This window comes from Neomonachus schauinslandi, chromosome 2, assembly GCF_002201575.2.
Source record: "Neomonachus schauinslandi chromosome 2, ASM220157v2, whole genome shotgun sequence".
NCBI classification, from domain to species: Eukaryota; Metazoa; Chordata; class Mammalia; order Carnivora; family Phocidae; genus Neomonachus; species Neomonachus schauinslandi.
In genome coordinates, this window is record NC_058404.1 from 127,309,165 (window position 1) to 127,322,657 (window position 13,493).

The 13,493-nt window shown below is 35.8% G+C and overlaps 2 protein-coding genes across 3 annotated transcripts in view; both read right to left on the minus strand.

Moving 5' to 3' along the window:
- GRID2 (glutamate ionotropic receptor delta type subunit 2) overlaps nucleotides 1-13,493 on the minus strand; it is a 1,393,842-nt gene that overhangs the window by 327,179 nt on the left and 1,053,170 nt on the right. For both annotated transcript variants that reach the window (XM_044912908.1, XM_044912909.1), the window contains one exon: nucleotides 3,931-4,032. In XM_044912908.1, coding sequence (XP_044768843.1) covers nucleotides 3,931-4,032 — 102 coding nt within the window. The remainder of the gene's footprint in view (nucleotides 1-3,930; nucleotides 4,033-13,493) is intronic.
- Nucleotides 10,626-10,820, minus strand: LOC110572128 (translation machinery-associated protein 7-like). The gene has a single exon (XM_044912912.1). The coding sequence runs from the start codon at nucleotides 10,818-10,820 to the stop codon at nucleotides 10,626-10,628; it is 195 nt and encodes a 64-aa protein (XP_044768847.1).

The following is a 13,493-nucleotide window of genomic DNA, read 5'->3' on the forward strand; positions in this document are numbered from 1 at the left end:
TGATGCTGTTTAGAAAAATGCTCCTAAGTTATCAATCCCATAAATTTGGAAACCTCACATCTCAATAGTTATATTTAATTTAAGCCTAACATGAGTTCATTCTGATTCTTAAGGGAGAATATCAGAGAGGCTAAGGACATGGACTCTGGAAACCAAATCTCTGGGCTTGAAACTTATCTCTAGCTCTTATTAGCTATATGGTCATGGAAATTTAGTTAACATTTTTGTGCCCTATTTTCATCTTTCTAATGTCATTGATACATCTCTTGTAGGGTTTTTGTAAGGACTAAATAACACTTGTAAACTTTTTAACAAGTCCTTTCAAATAGTAGATGCCAGTGTTGGTTTTTCCCTATTTCCCCTCTGGATCCACTGTGCTCTTCGCTGCCCTGCTTTGTGTCCTGGCATGCTGACTTGCGTGGTGTTCCTTACTTGGGCTTCCTCGCCCCCTGACTTCTGGTTAGATTTTCACCTGGAGACAATGAAGGGATGCAAAAACAGGAGGAGTGAAATTGACATAACTCTTCTCCCCACTTCTTCACTGCCTGATTGTGGTTTGACAGTGACTTTCTCCATCCTCTTCCTGTATGGAAATTCACAGCTACTATTGAATGGTCTCTCTCCCATGGTTCTAGCTATTGCCAAATCTTAGTACTACTCCCTCTCCCTGCCCCATCAGACTTCAGGGTAGTCAAGACTTGCTGTGCATCTAGGCCCTGATGCATCAACACCTCTTGTTGATTCCTTTAACCCTATTTATATCCTTGTTAATAAGCCCTTTATTTGACTCTCTTTAATTAATCATTTGTATGTACCATTTATTTTCCCATCATAAATGGTATGCTGCTGAATTATTTAGTTTAAAATAAGTATCGGAGTATTTCTTTCTTTTTTTTTTTAAGATTTTATTTATTTATTTATTTGAGAGAAAGAGAGAGAGACAGAGAAACAGCATGAGAGGGGAGAGGGTCAGAGGGAGAAGCAGGCTCCCCGCTGAGCCGGGAGCCCGATGTGGGACTCGATCCCAGGACTCCGGGATCATGACCTGAGCCGAAGGCAGTTGCTTAACCAACTGAGCCACCCAGGCGCCCCGGAGTATTTCTTTCAAGTCAATGAAATATCATTCATAGTGATAGGAATGGGGGTTTTAAAACTTAGGTAAAGAAAATCAATTTTATTAACCTGTGTGTCATTATAGCATAAATGTCCTCAGCACTAAAGCAGGTATGTGTAGAACTGGGACTAGACTGCAGTTAGGATGAAATAAAGACTGAGACCTCCCCTCAGGGTCTTTACACATGAACCCTCCTCCTCCTTCTCCCTTCTTGATAGTGTTGGAGGCGAGTTCATGGAATACAAGGAAGTGGTGTTTATGTGGCCAAAACAAGTTCAATATAAACCAAATCTAAGTTTTGGGGTTTAGTGGGCATCAAGATTTTGGAGCTGCGGGTGGGTCGAGGGGAGAGTCATTCTTAGCAGAAGCCTGTTAGGCCACGTAAGTAAGACCTAGACCTGGAAGAGTGCTTGTAGGAAGGAAATAAATAAGAAGGTCATGGCCGGTTTCCATTCAAACAGGAATTACAGGAAGAAACAGTAAGCCTCCAAAATTATTAAGTACAATGGCTGCATATCGTGGGAGTGTAATAAGTGTAAGGCCCCTTTACATACTGATAAATCCACATCTCCTCACAGAAGACCTGGGGAAACATTGTTTCCCTATATCCACTCACTAACGTGTTTGGGATCTGGGCAGGGCTGAGCTTACAGGACATGGAGGCCATTATGAGTCCTGAAGGTGAGACTGGGGCATGAACACATTACCATTGCATGAAGCAATACCATCTCATTGCATAGCAATCATTTTGTTCAGCCTGGAAATGAATTTAAAATAATTTGCCATATGCAGCTTTCCCAATAAAACTCATTGTCATCTTATTCAGAGTAAAGAATTTTTTGCCCTCAAACCAAATAAAATCCTATAGATACCTCAATTCTCACACTTATCACAGTAGGAGTAGAGAGAACATAATATAATGTTAAGGGGGAAGAGGTTAAGAGGTCTGGAGTCAGTTTCACTTCCTGGATTTGAATCCTAACTCTCTCTGCTACTTACTATCAGTATATCCTCCACATTTTTTTTTTTTCCCCCAACCAACCTCTGGATGTCCCAGTTTCCTCTTCCTCATCCTTGGAATCAGAAAAGTATCTATTTCTTGGAAATACTGTTTAAGGACTAAATAAAACAATACAGGCAAATAACTTCGTAAGTACCTGGCATATAGTAAGTATTTAATAGTTCTTGCCTGGTTTTCTTTTTGTATGTGCATCTCCCAACAAGATTCTATGTGTACCTTGAGGTATGAACATACCTTTAAGATGAAGACATATACCTACATAATAGGTATATAATGTAATAGGTATAGGTATTATTCATTTAATCCATTACCAAGTCTTATCATACAGTAAAGTATTAAATAAATATTTGCTTAGGGACTCAGTGAGGTTAGCTTGTCTTAGAAATATGAATTTCAAAGATAAAAACAATGTACATATATTGTTTTTATTGAAGTTGTCTCCTGAGATTCCATGTTAATCACTAGAAAGGAGACTATTAATAGTTCACTGCACTTTAAATGTCTGTCTTTTTTTTTTTAATATTAGCACATCAGTGCAGATGCATATCCACAGCCTTGGGTATATACAGAAGCACCATCACATTCAAGTTGTCAAGTATTCATAATTTAATTATTTGCCAAAAAAGTAAAAATCTTATCAAAATAATAACTAAGATTAAAGTATACATACCAAAAATAGGGACTAGACTATTCATTTGAATATACTCTTACAGAGAATAATACAGATCTTTTTTTTAACAATGAAATTATGTTGAGTCCACTTAATTTGTATTAAACAATGTATAAGGGGCAGCCATTGCTGTTATAAACTTTGCTAGATATTCAATTGGCAGCAATTTAAAAAAAAGACTGGTTTTTTCCACCTACTAATTCTGCAATTTATTCAGCCTGTAGAAAAGACTTTTTCAAATTTAAAAACAAGTAGGCTTTTCTAAAGAAAAATAAAGTTAACAACTATGGACATTTTGAAACTGACTATAAAGTAGCATAAGCCTAAACTCATAGAAATAGCAAGGGAGAATGCATATTTTCCTGCTTTATGGCTATTTAGACAGTATCCATTTGAGTATTTTGTTGTTAAAAAAGATTTCTATTAACATGTAATTTTATATGCCTTTTAGAAGAGAAAATAATAATATAAAGAATAATGATAATAGTTACCTTTTGATTTTCTAAGTAAATGTAATTGTATAATTATATTTATAATTGTATAATTCCATATAATATTCACAGAATCTAGATGGTGAGCTTCATAAAGACAGAATCATATCTATCCATTTCTTTATTCATCAGTGGTCCTCAGTAATCAGCACTGAGCTTGAATACAGTTGATTCTCAATAAATATTTATTAAACAATTGTATGATCTTTCCTTTGAAGTAGGTTCTTGCTAGAAAAACATTGTTTTGGTCTACCAATGTTTGAGTATTATTGAATGTACTATATTTGGTCAACTCTAGCCTTGTTTGGCATGGTTACTCTTATTTATGCATACTTACAGTAACAGAATACCTGAGGGAGACCGTTACTTTATCATGTATAGCAAACTGGGACTAAAATGTCTCAGAAAGTTACTGACAAAAGCACTGTAATTAAAAGTAAAGCCTGCAAAAATCTGATTCTGATCCATATAAATTGAAGGTTGGAAAATATGACCATTAAACATATCTTTGAAAGCATAGTCAGGAGTTGTTAAAAGTTTTTTTAAGATTATGGCATCACTTAATAAAATGTAAAGAAATGAGGGATAAAGTAGCTTCTAGAAGCCAGAACCACAAGGCTCAGATCAGACTTACCAGAACAGTCACCACACGTAGAACCACTCCACGCATGTTATTCTCTAGTTTCTTGTCAGTCAGTGATCCATTCAGCCCCGTGACAGGATTCCAGCACCCAAGCTGAAAGGTAAAATAGGTTGGTCACTTTCCTGCCTGAAGAACAGTCCAATCACCTATGCAAAAGTCTTTCAGAAAGCTGTGTGATACCTCTTGGAATAACTGGTATAGGAAGGGTCCTGCACAAGTTTTCTTTTTTAATAGCAAGTGAAGCAATCAGAAATTCCATTTCCTGCTTTTAAAAATCATTATATGGCATATGACAGTATCCAATATGCTTTAGGAGACTCTACTAAGGACATCAACTTAATAAGGAGTTATAATACACCAATAACTTAGTCCCCATAATGCACTAATTGGAAAAATAATAGCACATATAATTCTAGTATAATGTCTGTTCTTAATATATCAATTATTGCACAAGTTAGATTTTCTTATAGTTTCAATGGTTTTAATTAGATATTACACTGCCTTTATTGGAAAAAAACTACAAGATTTTTAATACAGTTAGAAGGGTTTCTGCTTTTATTTGAGGGAAAAAATCATGTATATGGCCTTAGAAATATGAATCTCCAAGATAAAAACTTTCCCATTTCTATTTGTTGTTTTCAAGTATTCACAGTACATACAACAATATAATTTGCCTTTTTTGTCAGTGCTATCAATTTCCTTGGAATATTTTGGCAGCAGCCTTTCCCTTAAAGTCTTGCAATGATTCACTGCTCTTTACACTCCAAATACTGGTTAAATTTTACATCCTCATGTAGTTCTTATCTCTTCAGCTCAGGTCATGATCTCCAAATATCCATATCTGAGGGCTCCCAGTTTTAAAATCGCTGCCTATAAATCACAACAGGATAAAAACTGATGACTCTCAATTCCGAAATAAGGAGAAAAAAAGAGATCTTATGACTTGAATTAGCAGATAATCCAAGGAGCAAAGCTGCAAAAAGAATGCTGTAATGCACATCTTGGGAAGAAATGCCGTGCTATCAATTCTGATACTAGATCCATGAGCCTTCACTTTTGGGAACCTATTCCATATCTGCATGCTTTAAAAATGTAACAGATCTTCCATCATATTTGGAGACTGCTCTGATTGACTGAATGGTTTATAGGGGCACGTGGTTATTTGTGCTGCTTCCTCCTGAAGACTGATTTATTTCCTTGTATTGCCTTTTGTTTGTGGCTTCCAAAGTTGGCAACATACTGGCAAGTCTCCTTCACAAATAACAGATTCAGGTGCTTCCTATTAAAACTCAAGTTTCTCTTTGAGTCCCCAAGAGGTGTTTAATTAAGAAACCTAAAATATACATAATATATCTTAAGAGAAGGGATGTCACAATATAAACAAAAAGCCAGCTTTCTCTGTATTAAAACAATTTGGAGGGCTGCTAATTGTAGGTTTCAACTATAAAAGCACATTAAATTCATATAATGATATCATTCTTAGTTTCCTAAAAAGTCTCATTAGAACTTAGATCCAATTAGCAAATCCAAATGTATTGAAAGTCTAATTATCAGAGATAGTGTAGTCCTCTTGCCCAATTTAAAACCTTATGAAATTTCTTTCGAGCTTTTTGTTCTCTTCTCAGGTCAACCAGTCTATGCTCAATTACATTCCTTGATGTGCACTTTTTCTAGTAACGTTTTCAAGAAGATTTTATTTTCTTAGACTAAATTAATACTGGTGGAAAAGGTGGTTTATGACATTAAATGAAGACCTACTACACTATCCATCTTTTACAGTTCTATTAACTTAATTCTAAGCTTAATGAGTAGCTTTTAGGACATCATGTTGTTCAAGGTAAATATGGCTAAGTCACCAAAGTAAATACAAGGATTTCTTTTTTTGTCTTCCTTGGTGAATCTACTGTCAGTTTGCCTAAATAAATGACATCTATTAATGCCAACTTGACCATAGCATTTTGGTGATTGACTAGTCAAAATATTTACTATGGAATAACAATAAAACTTGCTGAGCAATTTGTTTCAACAATGTTCTGGACAAACATTTAAACATATATAATTTCTAGCTTCTTAATTACATCTTCCTTTAAACATAACTAAATATAGTCAATGGTTTAAAAATTCTAAGGCACTCAAACATTTGGGATTTTGAAATAACAATAAAAATATTTGTCTTCAGACGTGGGCCGTAACTTAAACATTTGTATATATATATCATGTGTACATATATAATGTTTCTTCTCACTTAAAAAAAAAATTTGGCCAAGTTCTTTCTCATATATATTACAAGACATCATTTTCTCCTCTGCCTGATGATTTTTCCCATTTCTATTTTCTCTCTCTCCTCACCCCACCCCCTCCGTGGCTTGCTATTTGACTCACGTGTCTTTTGATCGTAGTACTTGTAAAGTTGTTTCTCTTCATCATAACAGCTGGGATTTTTAGGATTGGTAATACCTTTTACTTAATTCAGTTGTTCATATGTACAAACTCTAACACTTAAAGTTGGCTGAATATTAGCTATGGACACCAAGAGCTAGGAATTTCAGAGATGAATTTTGAGGTAGAGAATGTTTAGAATACAGATTATCTGGAAAACTAGAAATAAAATATATCCACTTGTCACATATCAAAATGGGGCAAAACAAAGAAATCATTCAGAAATTAAGATAATACTTATTTCCTATATTGAATAGAACTATTTTTTTTACATTTTTTGGAATAATTTCTAAGTGTTAGCCATGATACTGAGCTCTTTATACTTGATCTCATTTAAGCCTCAAAATAACTTTAGGAGAAGGTGTTGCTACAATTTTTATTTTATAAACATAGAAACTAAGGGCTTACTAAAGTCACATAACTACTAAGAGATAAAACTAGGATTTAAACGAGTGCTTTTAAAAGCCCAGATTTGGGGCGCCTGGGTGACTCAGTCGGTTGAGCGTCTGCCTTCAGCTCAGGTCATGATCTCCAGGTCCTGGGATCGAGCCCCGCATCGGGCTCCCTGTGTAGCAGGGAGTCTGCTTCTCCCTCTTCCTCTGCCCCTCCCTTGCTTGTCCTCACTCTCTCTCCCTCTCTCTCTCTCAGGTAAATAAATAAAATCTTTAAAAAAAAAAAAAATAAAAGTCCAGATTCAGTGCTTTCAATTGCAGTTCTGTTTTATAGCTTATGAATTTTTTTCATAAATATCTATTTAAGGTAGGTAGAGAAAATATTATTCCTATATTTTAGTCAAAAACTTAAAGCTCAGAATTGTTAAGTAGCTGCCTCAATATAACAACTGGTGAATTCACATTTTGGCAATACAATTAAAAATGCAAATCATCATCATCATCATTTTTATCAAAGAAATTATAACATGTACATAATGCATAGTATATAATCCTCTGAGGTCTTTACTTATATTAATTAATTTACTTCTCAAAACAGTACAATGAGAAAGGCAACATTATTATCTCCATTCTACAGAAGGGGAAACTGAGAATTGAGAGACTGTGCTCCTTCTACTGTGTTATCTTTTATCCACTTAATCAGTCAAGAGGCATTGAGTAGAATAAGGAAAGTAACAGAAAAATGAAATGGACAAGAGATTCTCAAAAACATTTCTGGAAATCTCTACTTTGTGTCACCAAATTACTATAGATAAGTGTGGAACACATCTCATTCATCATAAGGTCTATGATGCTTCTCAAAATGTACACCAGAAATAAATGAGGAAATAAACAACAGAAACACACAGAGAAAATGTTGATTATTCACATCTTTTTGAAGGATTTTTCAAGTTTTAAGATTCCTTAATTTCTGTTCATAGCCACTCATCTCCCTGAGGTTCCCTTCAAGCTTTTCTGTTTGATTGTAATAGCTCTTTCCAATAATAAGCAATACAAATGAGTTAGGTTCACACAGATTCAAAATGAATTTGTATCTACAATGGGTCATATTCCTTGCAGTGTAGCCAGATTGACAGGCATAGTGTTTGATTAAAAAAAAAAAAAGCCTAGAAGAATTTTATTTAAGTTCAAGTGTGAGGCTTATCTAACAATTTCTCTGGTTTCATTGTTAGAAATTCTATTAACTTGATTTCTCTGGATATGTGGAGAAGGTTGTTTTTGTCTGATTGCGTTTTTATTTTTGCCCCCCCCCACTTTTTTTAAACAATGAGGCCAGAGACTAATAAAGATAATGCACACAGAATCTTATAATACTCTCTATTCAGCTGAACACTTTCTAAGTAAAAAAATAATAAAAGTAGCCCCTGCAGCACATGAGATTTACAGAAAGTCATACTGCTGATGGCAAAACAAGATTCACTATCTCCCATGGTCTGACAGTCTAGAGAAAATTTAGAAGGGATTAAAAAAATAAAGACCAATTCAATTTCCTTTCAATTACAGTATATCGATTTCCTATAGTATTATCTGGTTATTGCTGAAAGTCACTTTAAAACCTTAAAAATGCTTAATGCTTTAATTATCCCCTTCATTGGAGCTTTAGCAATAATAATCTTGTCACTCTCTGTTAAAATCAATGTAATATCTTGTGTTCAACAAAATGGTTGCTGTATTTGCATGAGGACACTAATATGCTCCTAACATGATGTGTCACGTCATTAGCAAATGAGCAAGTTTTAGATATTTACTCTTTTCCTTTCAATATTTCCTCTTTTCATTTGTTCAGGGGCTTTAAATGATGACGTTTGACTTGGTTTTGCATCACTATTTTTCAGGCAGTGTTATAATGTCAAAAAAGAGCTGAACTGTTCAACTTTAATTTTATGCTTAATAGTCATAGGCCTTAATCACAGGAGTCAAGAGAGCTCTTAATTGAATACCAAATGGAATTCCCTATATTTATTAGCTTGTATTCATATGGAACAAACGAAGCCTGGCTATAGTACGGAAGCTCCAGCTGCAGGACACAGACTATCCACCGCACTGCAGGCTGTGGGCTGCTGGCCACTGCATTTCCTTTATTTGCTTTCTCAGCCTTCAAAGGAAAAAAAGGAACAATAAGGCATAGGCAAAGTAGCCAAAAGCTAACCATTCAGAAATGCACAGCATTTATTTGGTAGATATTACTTCTATAATGGGATAGAAAATGTAAAAAGAAATACATATGGCAGGTTGGCTCAGATACATGTTTTATAGAGTTAAATTGTAATGTTTTTCTTTGATATGTACAGGCATGTGGTGTGTCAGTAATCCCTCCAATGATAATTTTTTTGGTGATATTTCCACCTGTAAAACAAGTTCAATTTGTAGGACTTGCTCCCTAGGGGATGATTATTTCCTCCTAAGAGTCTATTCCTACACTTGGTCATTACCATGAAGTAGACGTTCTTTAGATTATGTGAAATAGCCTTAGCTCTTGAGTTTTCTTTAGGAGAAAATGTCTTTGAAAAAGAAATCAGAAAAAAATATCCCCTGATTTCACTGCTTACATTTCCCTGTATTGCTGCTGCAAACAAAATTTCTGTACCATGTAACAATGTACATGTAAAATAAGATGAACTTAGCTGATTTCCACAAATGAAGAATATAAACATGAGAAGCTATAGATATGAAAAAAAAAATAGCTCAAAGATGTTTTATGCAGCCATAATAATTACTCTCAGTTATCACCTGGCATTTAACTGATTTAATAATATTTTACCATTATTATAAGTTTTCCCTTCTTGTATAATTCTTCTTGGTGTAAAATTACTGTTACACTATATCTAGAGGCAGTATATCATAGTGGCTAAGATCAGAAACTCTAGAACCAGACTGCTTAGGTTCAAGCACCTACTCTGACACTTGCTGCACATGTGTCTTTGGGCCTCAGTTTTTTCACCTCTCAAATGGGCACAGTAAAAGCGACTTCCTCACAGGGTTGGTGGCATTCTTAACTGACTTCATATATATCAAGTATTTAGAAGTGTTCTTGACACCTAAAGACTAAAGAAGTGTTAATTATCATCATTCCTATAAAATCAGCTCTCTTGTTTCTTGCTCAGCCTCATCATTTGGAGTCCCTTCCTAGTTTCAGTGAGGAAGCATGCCTCTAAAGCTGTGGTTCTCAAACTTTGGCTGCATATTAGAATCCCCTGAAAATTTTATTTTATTTTATTTTATTTTATTTTTTTTAAAGATTTTTTATTTATTTATCAGAGAGCGAGCAAGAAACAGCATGAGAGAGGAGAGAATCAGAGGGAGAGGCGGGCTCCCCGCTGAGCCGGGAGCCCGATGTGGGACTTGATCCCAGGACCCTGGGATCATGACCTGAGCTGAAGGCAGTCGCTTAACCAACTGAGCCATCCAGGCGCCCTCCCCTGAAAATTTTAAACACTTCCTATGTACCAGCACAAACCCAGAACAATGAAGTCCAAATCTCCAGGGATGGGATCCAGGCATCAGTCTTATGTACGGCTCTCCAGGTGATTTCAACCTCCAGTCAAGATTGAGAAGTCCTGCTCTAAAACTTGCCTTAACACCGAGGGAATGCAGTCTCATAGAATGGCTACTTAACCTCATTGACTGAAGGCATCATTTTTTTTTTTTACAAAAGTTTATTCTTAAATGTACAACAGGATCTAACACAACACTTCATTCCAGCTATAGGTAGCAACAGACGCTATGACAGGGAATCCAGATGTTTAAACAGGAATGGAATTAAGGATCATCATTGCCTCGGGCACAAGGAACAGCTTACTTTTTGCCAGATTTCTTAATTCCGCCTGTGGCCAGGGGGCCCTTCCCTGCGGCCTTCGTTTTTAGCTCCTCGAGTTTCTTCTGCTCCTCTTTCTGTTTCTGCTTGAATGCCTTATCTTCCTCGTCCATCTCCTTGGCCTGCTTCTTGGGCTGCTTCAGGGACTTCTTCTTGCCACCTTCGCGGCCAGACATGGCGCCTGCCGCCTGAAGGCATCATTTTTACTGGCTTCTTTTACAAAAGCTAACTAGGGATACTTTCTCAAATAAACAAGCAATTTTATTTTTCTTGCTCTAAATAGGATAGGAGGTTATAAACTCTGTGAAGTCAGAATGATGCCTACCTTGTCTACTCTTGTACCCCTAGCCCTTATCATAGTATTGATATATTAGAACATGGTAGGTACCAATAAATATCTGATAAATGAATGCATTCATTAAAACTCCTGTTATCCTCTTTCTTCTCCCTCTTTTTCTTTTTCTCCTTCCTTTTTTTGTCTCTCCAGTTCAAAACTGAATGAAAACGCAAAACATCCCCTGAGATCGTGTCCTATTATCATATTGTACCTTTGCCAATTTTTGTAATTCTTCAGGGTGATTCCCTTCACTCAAATTCTACTAGCTTTCCTTTTTTTCTGATCAGATTTTTTTCTAATAATATTTTCGCATTTAGTGATTACAACCTGATAAAATTTGCTGGATTTTCCTCTCCTTCATTCTTTGCTATCTTGAGATGTTTTAACGGGGGAATCTTCATTTTAAAACCACATTAGAATTCTCTTTCTTTCCTTGTCTATTAAATAATCAGGGGTACCATCTTAATTATCTTTGTGTGCCCAGTGCCTATTACAGTGTTTTGCATAAGTAAAATATTTATTTTTTGAAATTACAAAGTTAACGAACACTTAAAAAGTTTAACTTAAAGCATTTCTATTGTACTGTAGATCTTTTTTCCCAAATAATCTAAAATCTGAAGCCCGGACATCTGTTTATATTTTACTATCTCTTCAATGTTTCTGCTTAGATAACTCAAAGTCACCTCAAATATCTAAAAGATTAAACTCATAATCTATCCCCTACCATCCATCCTCCCACTAGCCAAAAACTAACAAATCTGTCTTACAACCACACATATCTAATCCATTGCCAATCTGCCAATTTCCCTTCCAAAAACAAACTCTCAAATCCATTTAACTCCATCTCCTTGTCACCAACCTAGTCCAAGCTAACTCCATTGCTTCTCTTTTACAATCTTCACTCTATGTTGTAACATAAATATAAATTAAAAATGATGTCCTCTGTCTAAAATCTTTCCACAGTTTTCCATTGTTATCAAGAGAAAGACCAAACTTCTAATGTGGCCAACCAAGACCTATGTGATTTGTCACATTTTACATTCACAATCTCATGTCACACCACATTCTCTCTCAGTATTTGAACTCCAACCGTACTCATTTTCCTTCAGTTTCTTGAGTTAGACACACTCCTCCTGCCTTAAGGATTTAAACATTATTTCTCAAACACTGAAATATATCAGAACTACTTGGGGGCGCCTGGGTGGCTCAGTTGGTTAAGCGACTGCCTTCGGCTCAGGTCATGATCCTGGAGTCCCGGGATCGAGTCCCACATCGGGCTCCCTGCTCGGCAGGGAGTCTGCTTCTCCCTCTAACCCTACCCCCTCTTGCGCTCTCTCACTCTCTCTGTCTCAAATAAATAAATAAAATCTTTAAAAAAAAAAAGAACTACTTGGGAGTGAAAACAAAACAAAACAAAAAAACAAACAAAAACAATGCCACAGCTATATGCCATGCCAATTAAATCAGGATTTCGGGACATGAAATCCAGACACCAGTATTTTCTAAAGTTTCCAAGATGGGGCACCTGGGTCGCTCAGTTGGTTAAGTGGCTGACTCTTGGTTTCAGCTCAGGTCATGATCTCAGGGTCGGGAGATCGAGCCCCACAGCATTGGGCTCTGCACTCATTGGGGGTTCTGCTTGAGGATTCTCTCTCTCCCTCTCCCTCTGTGCCCTCCACTTGCACATGGGTGTGTGTGCTCTCTCTCTCTCAAATAAGTAAATAAATCTTTAAAAAAAAAGTTTCCAAGATGATTCTAAAGTGTAGCCAAATTTGAGAAACAATGGTTTTGATGATATAGTTTTCCTTGAGTGGAGGAATCTAGACACCTGCCATTCTTCAATGAATTACTGAATTCACTCTTACTCATATTTTAGATCTCAATGTAAACATCTATAGGTTAGTGTAAACCTTCCCTGACTACCTGTCCCCACCTCCCAGGTTAGCTCTGTTCCCTCCAATGTAGTATCATGTTCCTCTCCTTTATAGATTAACATTTATTGTACTAATTATCTGTAAGTTTCCATTAAGTCAGGAAAAATTACTGTTTTTGTCTCCCCACTACCTTCTTAAATACATAATTCCTGGCACAAAGTGGGACTTCCATTTTTATTGAATACTAAAACAAATTTAGATGCTTTTTAAACAGGAAACTTCATACATCTTGTAGTGATTGTTGATTATTTTTTAAACAATGCCTTAAATGAAGATCTCAGTAGATAGCCAAGATGTTATGCTGCCAGCTACTAAATTTTTGTGTTTGTTTTTGGGAATGTAGATTTGCAACTCTCATTCTTCCTGGGTACAGAGAGGATAAGCTCTACATAATAAGATCAAGGGATGATTTTTCAGAAGCCTTCAGTATGAGCAATGATGACATTACCTAACCCTGTAGAGAATAAAATAAGTTGTTATGTTAGTCCTATCATTTGAACAATTATATAACAACAACAACAACAACAATAGCAACAACAACAATAAGAGTAAAACATAACCTATGATGGGTATTTCTT